This window comes from Sceloporus occidentalis, unplaced genomic scaffold, assembly GCF_023333645.1.
Source record: "Sceloporus occidentalis isolate IW3139 unplaced genomic scaffold, rSceOcc1.0.p SCAF_3, whole genome shotgun sequence".
Taxonomy (NCBI): domain Eukaryota; kingdom Metazoa; phylum Chordata; class Lepidosauria; order Squamata; family Phrynosomatidae; genus Sceloporus; species Sceloporus occidentalis.
This window is the reverse complement of record NW_028316983.1, coordinates 158564448-158577557: the sequence shown is the minus strand read 5'-3', so window position 1 is coordinate 158577557 and position 13110 is coordinate 158564448. Positions and strand designations below refer to the sequence as shown.

General features: G+C 40.6%; 1 protein-coding gene across 1 annotated transcript; it reads right to left on the bottom strand.

Annotated features, from left to right (window-relative positions):
* Nucleotides 1-245: 245 nt before the first annotated feature.
* On the bottom strand, nt 246-12066 carry SERPINB10 (serpin family B member 10). The gene is made up of 8 exons (XM_089516622.1): nt 12031-12066; nt 9810-9986; nt 8998-9042; nt 7461-7598; nt 6327-6444; nt 4511-4653; nt 2489-2656; nt 246-875 (listed from the first exon to the last, which is right to left on the bottom strand). Exons 2-8 carry the CDS (start codon nt 9975-9977, stop codon nt 471-473), a joined length of 1185 nt encoding a protein of 394 aa, XP_089372748.1. The 5' UTR covers nt 9978-9986; nt 12031-12066; the 3' UTR covers nt 246-470.
* Nucleotides 12067-13110: the final 1044 nt, after the last annotated feature.

Genomic DNA, 13110 nt, shown 5'->3' with positions numbered 1-13110 from the left:
AACAAAAGATATTTAAAGGGAGTCCCTGGTAAAGAAAAGGTTTAGAACCACTGCTTTAAACCAACATTCAGCTTAGGCTTGGGAGTTTATTGCATGCTGTTTAAAGTGATTTACCCCATTCACATTTAATTTTGAAGCCAGATCTTGTCACATGTGTTGGGAGCTGGGCAAGTGCAACATTGGCTGCATCTTTTCAAAATCAGAAAATTCACAGTTTTGAAAAGATGCTGGATGTTGGCCTCACCTGGCCCCCAGTGTGTGTGATAAGATCTGGCTTCAAAATTAAATGCAAATGGAGTAAGTTGCTTTAAACAGTGTGTCATAAACTCCTTAGTATGCATAACATTTTCCAGCTTGTTTCTAAGCATTTTTGTTCTGGCAAAATCCTGCTCGTGCGAACATAACTTCTGACTTAGAGAGTGGGCTTCATATTTCAGCCTTTTGATGTAATATAGAATCGGTAAGATATTTTAGGGAGAACAGAACCTGCCAAAGAAAAGGATGTTTTTGGTTTTGTTATGCCTGATAAAGAACAGAAAAGGATGGTCCACTTCAATTTTTATGGGCCGCAGAGATGACCTTGTGACAATAACAGCCCCAGTGGCAGCTGCTGCCTCTGTGCCCTCTTCATTCACTTCCACAAAGGACTTGTGAAACACCTCTGACAAAAACAAGTCATTTCCAGTTGACATTCCTGAGAAATTAGCTTGGCTTTGATTGAAGGCATCTTTCATCCCCATGCTGCTTAGAGTAGACTTGAGGTCATAACTCTCTTCCAGTTTGAACCTGGGCAACTGGATCTCCACTTCTCTTTTCTCCATCATCTCTGGGCTTGTCCATATTGATAATCTCTCATACGTTAGTTCTTTTTCCAACTACAGTTAAATTACAAAAACAGTTAGATAACAAAATTGAAACCAGGGGCCATCTCACACTTTTATAGGACTACTTCAACTGCCATGGTTATGTCCTGTGAAACCTTGGGGTTTGTAGTTTGGTGCAATACTAGAGCTCCTTGGCTGTGAATTTTAAACACTCCCTAAATGGCAAATCTTAGGGTCCTATAAGATATTGCCATGACAGTTAAAATGTAATTATAGTGCTATAACTATGTGGCATGAAAGGGCTGTAGCTTTAATGGGGGAGGAGGACAAAGGGACTGTAAAATCTTCCCTTCAAAATCTGTGGCCACTCTCATTTTAACTTTTTAACACAAAGATAGAGAAGCTTGAAAAACCAGGGCTCCTCTTTTTAGGAACATTTCTATTCTTGGCTCCAACTAGAGCAAACCCATAGAATAAATGGTACTGTAACTTATAGTCGAGTATATACGGAAAGGGGAAAACACCACTTCTGTCCCTCTTTCTCCTTCTCTGGACCTCTCCGGACCACCAAACACCACTTCCCTGGTGCTAGAGAAGAGGTTCTAACATCGGGTTGGGGAGGAAAGAAAGTGGAATCAAATGGGGTGTTTCTTTGATGGGAAGAGAAGGCTTTAACACTGGATTGGGAAGGAATAGAAGTGGAGCTAAAAAGGGTGTTTCTTTGATGAGAAGAGAAGGCTTTCAAATCAGATTGAGAAACTCTTTCTTACACACACACACACACACACACACACACACACACCTTGAGGCACAAAGAGTGGAGAAGAGTGGGGCATCACTACAGTGCTTGTCTCAGGACTTTTCTAACCAGTATTAGTGTATTGACCCATATATAAGTCGACCCAGGATTTTAGGGTCAGTTTTGGGGCATAAATTTCTCGACTTATAGTCAAGTATATATAGTAGGTTCTTATTGATTAAATGGTCTTACTCTAGTTGGGGCTACAATGATTCAGGCTTAGAACATGTTGTGTGCACCAGAGGTGGACCACAACTCCCATCTGTCCTAGCCAAGAGACACAATGGAGGGGGAAGTTAGTCCAATATTATTAGGCCACCCTCTGTGTATACATTGACCTACAGGAAAGTCCTTATGAACTGAGTGGGGTTTGAGTAGACACGTGTAGGGAAAGTTTGATTAAAAATGTAGTCCTATACACACATACTAAGGAATTGCCTCTAGTGAACACAGTGGGAATTGTTTCAGAAACATGTTCATAAAATTGCATTTTGTCGTTGTGTATCTTCAAGTCCTTTCTGACTTATGGCGACTCTAATGGAAACTTATCACAGGGGTTTCCTAGTAAGATTTATTAAGAAGGGTTTGCTTTTGCCTCCCTGGAAGGCTGAAACAGTGTGATTTTCCCAAGTGGGTTTGTGAGCAGGTATTTGAACCCTGGTCTCCAGAGTCATTATACAACACTTAAACCCTTACTCCACAGTGGCTCCAAAACTACACTATGAAAGAGTTATGCAAGCCTATCATTTATTGGATTCCTAAACCTCCCATTCAATGGGAAAAATAAAATATTTCTTTTCTATACACATCTGAATTCATACTTATATATGTTTGCTAAGTCCCCTGAAATCTGCAAATGTTTTACCAGTTCAAGACCCGTAGACTCATCTGTGATGTCTTCTGGCAGCAGGATTAACATGCTGAGTTCACTGCTAACATAAGGGAGCTCAAGAATATAGACTCTCAGGGTGTCGATGTAGAAAGCTGGAAATGTATCCCTTAGAAACATCATTTGCACAGGCTTCGACTGGATCTGCAGTTTTAAAGAATTACATGTCAGTAGTTTTTCTAACCAAACAAACCACCTTTCAGACCTGGCAAACCATCAAAGTTTTATGACATGTAGTGTGTGACATGTAGTTCTTCAGGTATCATTGGATTTCAACTCCCATCAGTCATCAAGCCACTGGTGAAGGATGGTGGGAACTGAATTAAACCAACATTTGAATGGGTAACAAGTTGCTCGCCCCTGGTTTATTCAGTGAGGATTGCCCTTTCTGTCTCTGGCACGTCCCAAGTGTGAGAAAGTAGTTGTGACTTTGGGGGCCGGTGATGAGAATGTGGGAGTAAGACAAAACTCCATCTCTTCGAAGTGAAGCCAGAAAAAGAAAGGTTCTACTACAGTCACCCAGTGGCTACAACATTTCCACTTTTCATATAGGAATTTTGTATTCTCACCAGAGGGCAAGCACAGAAAACTGCATCTGCACTACAGAATTAATGCAGTTTGACAGTGCTTTTAATGCTATTGAATTCTGGTATTTGTAATATTGTGACATATTTAGCCTTGTCTGTCAGAGAGCTGTGGTGCCACCACAAATCTCAGGATTCTATAGGATGAAGCCATGACAATTAAAATAGTGTCAAGCTGCATTCATTCTGTAGTGTGGCAGCAGTCTATGAAAAGCAGTCTCATCTTTTTTCACAAAAGAAAAAGAAAAGCCTAAATTTTTATTTTGAAAGATCATAATACATAGCAAAAAGAAGAAAAAAAAACCCTGTAGGGACAGGGACAGGTAGAACAGGAGATGAAAAAAGCAGCAGCAGAGAAAGGAGAAAGTGGGGGGGGGGGGACAGAGACAAGTATGGAGCCACAGTTAACATTAAGGCAAAGGCTGCATCTGCACTGTAGAAATACTGAAGCTTGACACCACTTTTATTGCCGCAGCTCCATCCTATGGAATCCTGGAATTTGTAGTTTTACAAGGTCTTTAGCCTTCTTTACCAAGGAGTGCTCGCAAAACTACAAATCTCAGGCTTCTGTAGGGTGGAGCCATACATCAATTGCATTCACACTAAAAGTTAAGTGCAATACAGAGTTGTTGTTGCTGTTTTGGTTGATCTGTTATTGTCCTCTCTGCTTGTATTTATGTTATAGGAGTGCCATGTTTCCATCATAAATACTGCATAACCACAGGTAGTTTCAAATGAACATGTTTAATATGGAGCAGCCAAGTATTAGCACAGGTTACATCTGACCATGTGGTTTTCTCAATAGCAAATGAATTCTAAATAAAGCTGCTTCGGGTCTCTTTGGAGGTATGCTGTTGAAATGATGCATGCATCCGAAGAATCCGGAAGCTGCACCAAAGCTGCACTCCAGTGCTTAGGAATGGAGTGTGGCTTTGGCGCGACCTCCGGACTCTTAGGACACATGCATCATTTAAATAGCATACCTCCAGAGAGACCCGAAGCAGCTTTATTTTGGCAGTCTGTAACAGGCGTTTCTGTACCTTCTGGACATGTTAATTTACAGTGCAATTACAGTACTATTAGTAAAGCTCCATAACAGGCATTTCAATTAAGTCAAGCTTTACAAGCAATATGCTGCCAGATTAAAGTAGACTTTGTTGCAACAACTCCTTGGCAAATTTAACTGTATTAGCTATGCAACAGTGCAGCTGCAAGTCAAGTAACAGTTGTCCCTTAAAAAACAAGAACAAATTAAATTTCATGTTTTAATGTAGTGACTTAGTCATCTTCCTTTTAACAAGCTTTCTTTGCAGACATTGTGCAGAGTTACTAATAACATTATAATAAATTAATGTCATTGACATTTCCTCATGCCATAGAATGACACACTTCCTTATTATTAACAGATGCTTACCTTACTGAGCCTGAAAGACTTCTCAGTGGTGTTTTCTTTCTGAAATCTTCTGTCCCACATTCCTTTGAAGTAAATGGCATTTACTAGGACCAATGCTGTCTGAGAATCAACAACACCTTCAGGCAACAGATTCTTGATTTTGTCTTTTTCAAAGAAAAGGATAGTATAAGTATTTATATTTCCAAAACATTTTTGGTAATTGCTTTGGGGAACTGCCTTCTACTGAGTCAGATCTTTGTTTTGTCCATGTAGTTTACTAGGGCTCTTCATTTTCTACAATCCCTGAACCTTATTTCCCCTGCAAAAGTAACATGAAAAACTAGTGGATACATGTTACTCACTACAGATTACCAGTTATTGCCCTCATTAACCCAAAATGTAATATTTTACAGGTAACATAGAATCATAGAATCATAGAGTTGGAAGAGACTGCAAGGGCCATCCAGTCCAACCCCTTGCCATGCAGGAAATCTGAATCAAAGCATCCCCAACAGATGTCCATCCAGCCTCTGTTTAAAGACCTCTAAGGAAGGAGACTCCACCACTCTCCAAGGGAGTTTGTTCCACTGTCGAACAGCCTTTACTGTCAAGAAGTCCTTCATTGCTCTTGTATCACATTACCACCAAGTTCTGATGCTGGGAAGTGATTTTGGGAGCAGGTATTCACTGACCAGCATCAGAACTCTGAGCTCCTCCCAGGGTATTCTGGCCCCGGAGCTTCCCCTAATTCCACCCGTTACTTCTGTTCTCTGAAGTGACACTGGCTGCCTGTCTACACACATATATCATTGTGCCACCTGCTGTTGATGTGGGTCACTCCCTATGAGATTGAAAACGAGGTGCCCAGCATCAGTCACATGTCTGGGTACCTCATGTGACCTCAGAGGGAGTGACTTATACCAGCGGTTGTGGCAGCTGGTGACACAGGAGGACACTGTGTAAACAACAACACTCCCCCCTCCCCGTGTCACTCCAGAGTGCTCAAAATATGTCTTTTTAATCCGGTTTAAGGGAGGGTTGGCCCAGATTTTTTGTGGAACTGGCCTCACATTGTGAAGACAAGTCTACAGTCAAATTGGGGCTTTAGCCCTGCATCGTGAAGATGGGGTACCATGAGGATAGGGGGAGCTGGTTCATTTCGCCCACATGGACATGCCCCTGGCTACTGAAAAAGCTATTTTTTTTCCTAGACCCTAGCACTGGTTGACAAATTCTTCTATTGGAACTCTACTTGGCATCCTCATAAGAGAAGGAAGCACCTGGTGAGTTAACTTATAAACCACTCTGTGGAAATAATACAAGTCAGGAACTCTGAGAGCTGAAGTCCAAAACATTTGGGAATCACTGGTCTGAAATTGGTCTGCAGTTTTCATTTGTGTGATGCATGAAGTATTACAGCACAGTCAACTTATGGTTGTTCTGCATTTGATTATTTTATCTGACAAAATTGAGGGAAACTGGTTTGATCAAAAAGGCTAATGAATCCTAGCCAAGGACCCATGATTCTCATAAGACCATACTGGTACAGTCTCCTGTTTTATCAACTGAAGGATCTATTTTCAATGTCCTGGCTTAGGGGCTGTGTTTTTCATAATATGATTCTGATTTTTACAAAGATGGTTGGCAATTGAGGAGAACAGAACAATAAAATGCAAGTTATGCATGTATTTTGCTTTATAGTGTAGAACAAAGCAAAGTGTGTGAAGTGCTCCAGAAAAAAATATGTGAGAAATACTTGCTGAGATTTATTCCAATGATTTCTAGAGTGTTTTTAAGAGAAGCACAGATATCACAATGAATGAATGAATTAGCTTACTGTCAGTTTGTCCTTCCACCCAAGAATTGATCTGGCCTCTGACTTGTTCTGCAGAATGCAAAAAATCAACTGCTTGTGGTTCAGCATGATAATATTTCTTAACAAGCCGCAGGTATTCCTGAAATGTATAAGGACAATTTTTTAAAACTAAATCATTCTCTCACTCTCTTCCACTACTCCTTCTTTCTTCCTCTTGCACATCCACACCTACCAGTAGGAATATAGATTTATTCTACCATGTACAGGCTATTTTGGCCCACAATTAATGCCACAGCTACACTGAAAGACTGAGCAGGTAGAGGAACTAAGGGGGGGGGGGGGGGAAACAATACAGAGAAGTGTTCACTGTAGTCAGGAGCGGGAATATTTAATAGGGGCCTTACAGATTCTGCGAAACTGCAACTTCTAGCATGTTTTATTATTGGCTACATGGATAATAACTTCTGGGTTGCAGTCCACCAACATCTGAAGGGTGGCAGAATTCTCACCTCTGAACTATCCTTATGCAGCCACTCAGTCTCCACATGAGGGTGAAGAGGGAACAGGATCTTACTTACGGTTGCTAGATCTCAGGGCCTCAGCCTCCAGTTTTCATGGGTCATCTCCACACAGGAGATGAGGATGCAAATTGTCCGGTTTGTGGGGTGGGCATGGAGGTAGCAGCTCAGTTCCAGTCAAGAGGAAATGGCTGTGAGCAAATCTCCAGCTCACCTAGTAATGCATCAACTTTCTACAGTCTGCAAGAATCAATTCATTTATTGCTGCAACTTGCAAAGGACTCTCCAAGGCAGCAGCTTCCTGCAGCAAGGTGTCACCTGGTGTAGGGGGCAGGGCTTCAGGGTGGAGCCAAAAGGGCCTGGTCCCAACTCCCTGCCCCATGCGGCTTTACTTCAGAGTAAATATTGAAAATATTTCAAAAATATACACATTCCAAAAAGTAAACCTTGATTCTTCCTTTTTATAAGGGACATCTTTTCATTGTGTATAATGGGACTTGAGTATACACGGACTCTGTTATCCATGAGAGTTGCAAGGGGCCACTGCATAAGGAGTCCTAAGAAATCTTGGAGGTTAGGCCAGTATTAAACTAATCCCAAATTAGAGGTTAGAGTTTAGTGTAAACGCTATACTTACATCAATGAATTTGAAAGTCTTTTCTCCATATAGTCTGTTGGCAGTTTTAAGCACGTAAGTGCTCCTGGGTTGGTTGATTTCAGAAATCATTTCCTTGAACAGTTCATGAATGGTTTGACCTTCAGTGAAACCTGCTTCCTTTCAGAGAGACACCATTGCCTATCAGAATTTCAGTTGCGTTTGAAGACCCTCAAGTAATTCTAAACATTAGTACAATTAGGGGGGGAAAGACACCAGAGCAAAATCTTGCATGTAGAGTAGACATATGCATTGCTAAAAAGAAGGAACACACCATCAAAAAAAGAACAAAAGATGTTTGTATAACTCTTTGTTGTGGTTGTTAACTGCCCTCAAGTCGACCTCGACTTATGGTGACTCTGTAGTTGAGACATCTCCAAGACTCCTTGTATTTCACTGCTCTGCTTAGGTTTTGCAGACCGATGCCCGGGCCGTGACCTCCCTGACTGAGTCTGTCCATCTAGTGTGTGGTCTTCCTCTTTTTGTACTATCCTCAATCTTTCCCAGCATCATTGTGTTTTCTAATGACTCATACCTTCTCATGATATGACCAGATGAATGATATGTTTGCTCAACCTGCTGTCTAGGTGCTAAATTATGAAGGACTACTTCAAGGCTTCCATTCCACCTTCATATGGTTATCTTTAACCTGAAGTTCAACTGGACATCTCTACAAGAAGATAATTATGGTGGGTTACACACCGCCATTTAGTACATAATGAATACGTACTAGGGTTAGGAAGGGGCGGTGCTTCCGCACCCCCCTAACCCTGGTACGTATTCTGTACATACAATATGGCGGCGGCTGTTCCACACGGCTGCTGCCATATTTACGTATCGGACGCTGTGCGTTCGCACGTGTCGCGGCGTCTATGACGTCGCGAGTGCGCCCTTGGCGCCTCGCGACGTCATAGAGGCGCCGCTTAAAAAAGCTCCATTTTGGAGCTTCTTTTTCGGTCCATGCGGGAGCCGTGTGGTGTGGCTGCTGCGGCTCCCGCACGGAGCAAACGGCGGCGGCGGCAGACCGCTGCAAAGCGGTGGTCTATAACCCGCCTATATTTTGACATCTTTCAAATGTAGGACTGCCTTCTAAGCAGGACACATGGAGACCCTAACTGTGAAATACCAGCTGGTCCTCAGTTACTTACTCAGAAGGGATGCTTGAAGGAGGAAGCAGCTCTGCAATGGGGCATGGTTTGGGGAATGGGTGGGAACACTGGGCCAACCATCTTCCGTACCTTTCTAATAATAATAATAGTAATAATAATAATACCAACTTTTATTTATATCCCGCCTACTCTGATTAGGACTTTCTAAAAAGGGCCAACTTGCATTAGCTAGTTGCTTGCTAGTCCCTCCCTTCATTCTCTTTTGGGAATAAAAGATTAAACCTTAGCATGTTTGAAAAACTGATAACTCTAAGGTTCTGCTGTATCTAGCCAATCTATACAAGTCAATATAACCTACTTCTATAAGATTACTATTTTTGTTTTCTGCCTTCCCCCCATTATGATATTACCTGTGAAGAACTTCTGTTTCCTTTTGCCACAATGAAATGAAGCACCTGTAAGTAAAGTTGCAAATATAATAACTGTAAAGTTAATTAAATTATCTGAATATGGAGAAAAATAGTACTAGTAGATTTATTTATTTAATCTCTTGGCCATCTAGCAATCAAAATGAAGCTCTGCAAAAAAAGAGAATGTACATAGTGGTACCTACTTGAAATAAAATCACAGCAATAAGGATTATGCTAATATAATCAACAGTTTATTAAAATCCTTGATCTTATTTGAAAAAGTATTTAAAAACCGTGCAATGATAATTTTAAAAAATACTGGCTCAAGTATTCAGAATAATGATCAACTTTGCTAATCAGCAGATCTTTAAAAGTCTTGCCTTCAGTTGTGAAACTGCTCAACGTTTTGTTCAACCTACTTCCATAGTTTTGTTTAACTGGCTTGCTTTGCCTGGTTCATAAATGTGTGTTGATATCAGCATCATCAGCATCAGATAACTCTTCAGTTTTCCTAGTTGTCATCTTTATTTATGATACATACTTTAAAATGATCTATTATGTGAGAGTGCCTAGCATAGTGATTTCTGATCAATGGATCCTGAGATGTTGTCGAACTACTGCTCCCTCACATGTGGTGATAGGGTTGAAGTCCGACAGCCTCTGTGGACCCAAGACAGTGAGCCACTGGATTAGTACAGTGCTGTATTAAATCTATCAACTATGTGATAGTTGGAAGTGTGTGTCAACCATACATATTAGCATAAAAGAGCTGAATACTGCATCATACACAGAAGTCACACTGAAGAACCTACCTCAGCCATTTGGGTGGCGGTGTTGTTTCTTGCTCCCATGTAGACCATGGCCAGAGCAGTGGAAATACTCCAGGGTGAAAAGAAAAGGTTTTTGCCCTGGGATGCTTGATTTAGCTTTTTGAAAAGGTCCAAGGTGAAGTTGCCATTGGCTACAGCAAGGGAGTCCATTGCTAAAATCTAGGACAGATATGACAAGAAAAATAGTAACAACAACTCTAGAGGAATAATAATAATAATAATAATAATAATAATAATAATAATAATAATAATCCTTTATTTATAAAGCACTGTAAATTTAATAATTTAATAATAATTGGTGTCCTTATTCTTTCTAAGATCCTATGCATGTTAATTGGAAAAGAAAACTTGCTGGGCTGAACTGGATAGCTCCCTGTTAATCTTGTACAGAATCATAGCCCCCTCAAAGTATTTTCAGTTGTGCCATCAAAGCCAGCACATGAGTTACCAGCAACCCTCAGATGCTGGCTAAAAATAAAGTAGCATTGTTTTGTAAAGGTAAAGATAAAGGTAAAGGTAGTCCCTTGACATGAATGTTTAGTTGTAACCGACTGTAAGGGGTGGTGCTCATCTCCGTTTCTAAGCTGAAGAGCCAGCGTTGTCCAAGGACTGCTCTGGTGCACATGTGGCCAGCATGGCTGCACTAAATGCTATTATTTTCCCACTGAGAAGTGGTACCTATCTATCTACTTGCATTTGCATGCTTTCAAACTGCTAGGTTGACAGAAGCTGGGATTAGTTACAGGAGCTCACCCAATCATGCAGCACTCAGGCCTCGAACTGCCAACCTTCTCATCTTCCATCATCAGAAATGGCATTTTAACCATTAAGCCATCTCTGGAGACAACTGAAAAGGGGGCTTCGGAGGAATGGCTGCCCCAACGTCTGCCACTTTAGATGGCTTCTTCATTCTGCCCAGCAGTAGGACCAGTCCTGTTGTGAATTATCCAGTGATACCTAAACCTTTGTAACGAACTACAACTCCAAGCTAAGCTCCAGTTGTGGTTGTTGTTATGTGCCTTCAAGTCACCTCCAACTTATCACTGGGAGAGTGCAACTTGCCCACGGCACTGAGTTGCCAAGCATGAGTTTGGATGTGAACCATTGTCTCTCAGAGTCCTAACCCAACACTCAAACCACTACATCACATCTCCAGTAGAGGGAGCAACTATACACATTTGAAATTGTGTTTTGAAGTTGTGAAGAAAAGGTAAAGATTTTCCTCACTTGTCCACAACTTGTAGAGCTCTAGATACATTGTGGCTCTCCTTCTGTTTCTTTTATATGCGTTAGATTTATACCTAACCTTTTTGTATATAATGTCTGAGGTATCCTGATTATCGGAAGTCGAAGGCTTTCATGGCCGGCATCCATAGTTTTTTTGTGGATTTTTCGGGCTATGTGGCCATGTCTAGAAGAGTTTATTCCTGACATTTCACCAGCATCTGTGGCTGGCATCTTCAGAGAAATCCTGATGATCCTTTGCACCTGCCTAGCAATATCTTAAACAATGACACACAAATGATCAATGGTAACTAGTGCCCACCAGTAATGGTAGGACAGGGAAGTCAATGGAAGAAGCCAAAGTCAATAATGTGGAACAGGCATGGATTCATTGGTTGGCATGTGTGTGTGTGGCCGGATCCTGGGTTGGTAGGCAGTGTGCCCTACTTGCCCTAATGGATCAGCTTCCACAGATCTTAATAGCAATACATTTCCAGTCAATGCAATAAATCCAGCTCTTTCCTTAGAACAGGGGTGAGCACTGCAAGACTCTCCAGATTTGTTGAATGATGACTCCCAGCAATCTTAGCCAGCATAGTGAGAAATGTTGGGTCTTGCAGTCCAACAGCTATAAAAATATAGAGTTCAACTATTCCTATCCACTTCCTTTTTTAATTAAGGAATCGATCCATTATTAATTTAAATCCTGTTAATATTAAAGGATGCTGGAGTTGCACTTTGACAGCATCTAGAATTCAGCTGTTCCTTACACAACCTGCTTCGGGAGAAAATATTAATTAATGCTTTAATACTCTTAGAAATTACTTCCTTTTTTTCTTTAGAAAAAAACAAGAAAAAGTTGCTACAAGAAACTACTCACTCTAACATACAAACAGTTAAAACTGTAAAAAGAAGTAGTAATTCATAACTGACACTGACTAAGAAGTAGTCCATAATTGATATTTGCATTGTACAGTACCTGGAGCTGGTCAAATTTATGTGCTTCCTCAGCCAGGCTTGCATTTCTTTGTGAAGAAATAATTCTGCAGCAATATAAGACAGCCCTTACTTCCCCTTATTTATAACACCCTCAACCTCTACCCACAAGTGTCTGCTGCCAAATTTAAGAACTGTCAGCTTCTCAGTTATCTATAATTATCTACCTTCTCTATATAGTTTTAAACACTAAACTATATTTGAATATTATTCCAAGAACACTTGCTTTGCTGCTTGTGAAGGAAAGGAAAACAGGTTCCCATAGTGTTAAGATATTAATTTTTGTTAGATCAACCATGGATGTAGGAAAACAAGCTCTGGACGTATACTCTTGTTGTTACAGTGTACCTTCAAGTCACACCATCTGAAAGTCACACAGTGAGAAACATGGCAGTTATATTTGTAATTTCTGCCAGATCCAGTTGTAGCAGTTTTGGAAATGGCAAAGATAAGTCACTCTGTACTTTCTTGTTTTACTGGAAGTAAAACATGGAAAACTTTCTTTTTGGGATAACAACCCCAGAAATCTTATAGCTCCTTGATTCTGGTAGCTGTAATCCAAAACTAACTTTTCCAACCTCCCCACTTGTAAGACAGAAAAAAAGTACTGATCATTGTTGGTTGCTGTTGTTGGTTACTCCGTTCATCTATATTAGCAGCATTCGAAGCCGCAGCCTCAGTGCCCTCTTCATTTATGTCAACAAAACTACAGTTTTAAAAAATGACAGTTTACACTTTAAAACGACAGTTTACAAAAAAAAAAAAACCTTTGTTAATTTATCTGTGTATATTTTATTCCTTTATTAGATTTTTGTGGAGAAGTTTTGTGTTTTAAAACTGAGTGTAACCTTATTTCATGTGCAGGGAAACGTAGGAGCAAGATGTATTAATAAAACTTCAGTGGTTCATAAACTTCAGTGGTTCATATAGATTCGCCACTCACATTTTTTCTGATCTCTTTCTCAAGAAATCTTGGCTTACACCCTGTTGGTGAGTCCCAACTAGAGTAAACTCATTCTATTAATTGTCAAATGCTGAGTTAACAAGTAGGTAAGTTCCACTG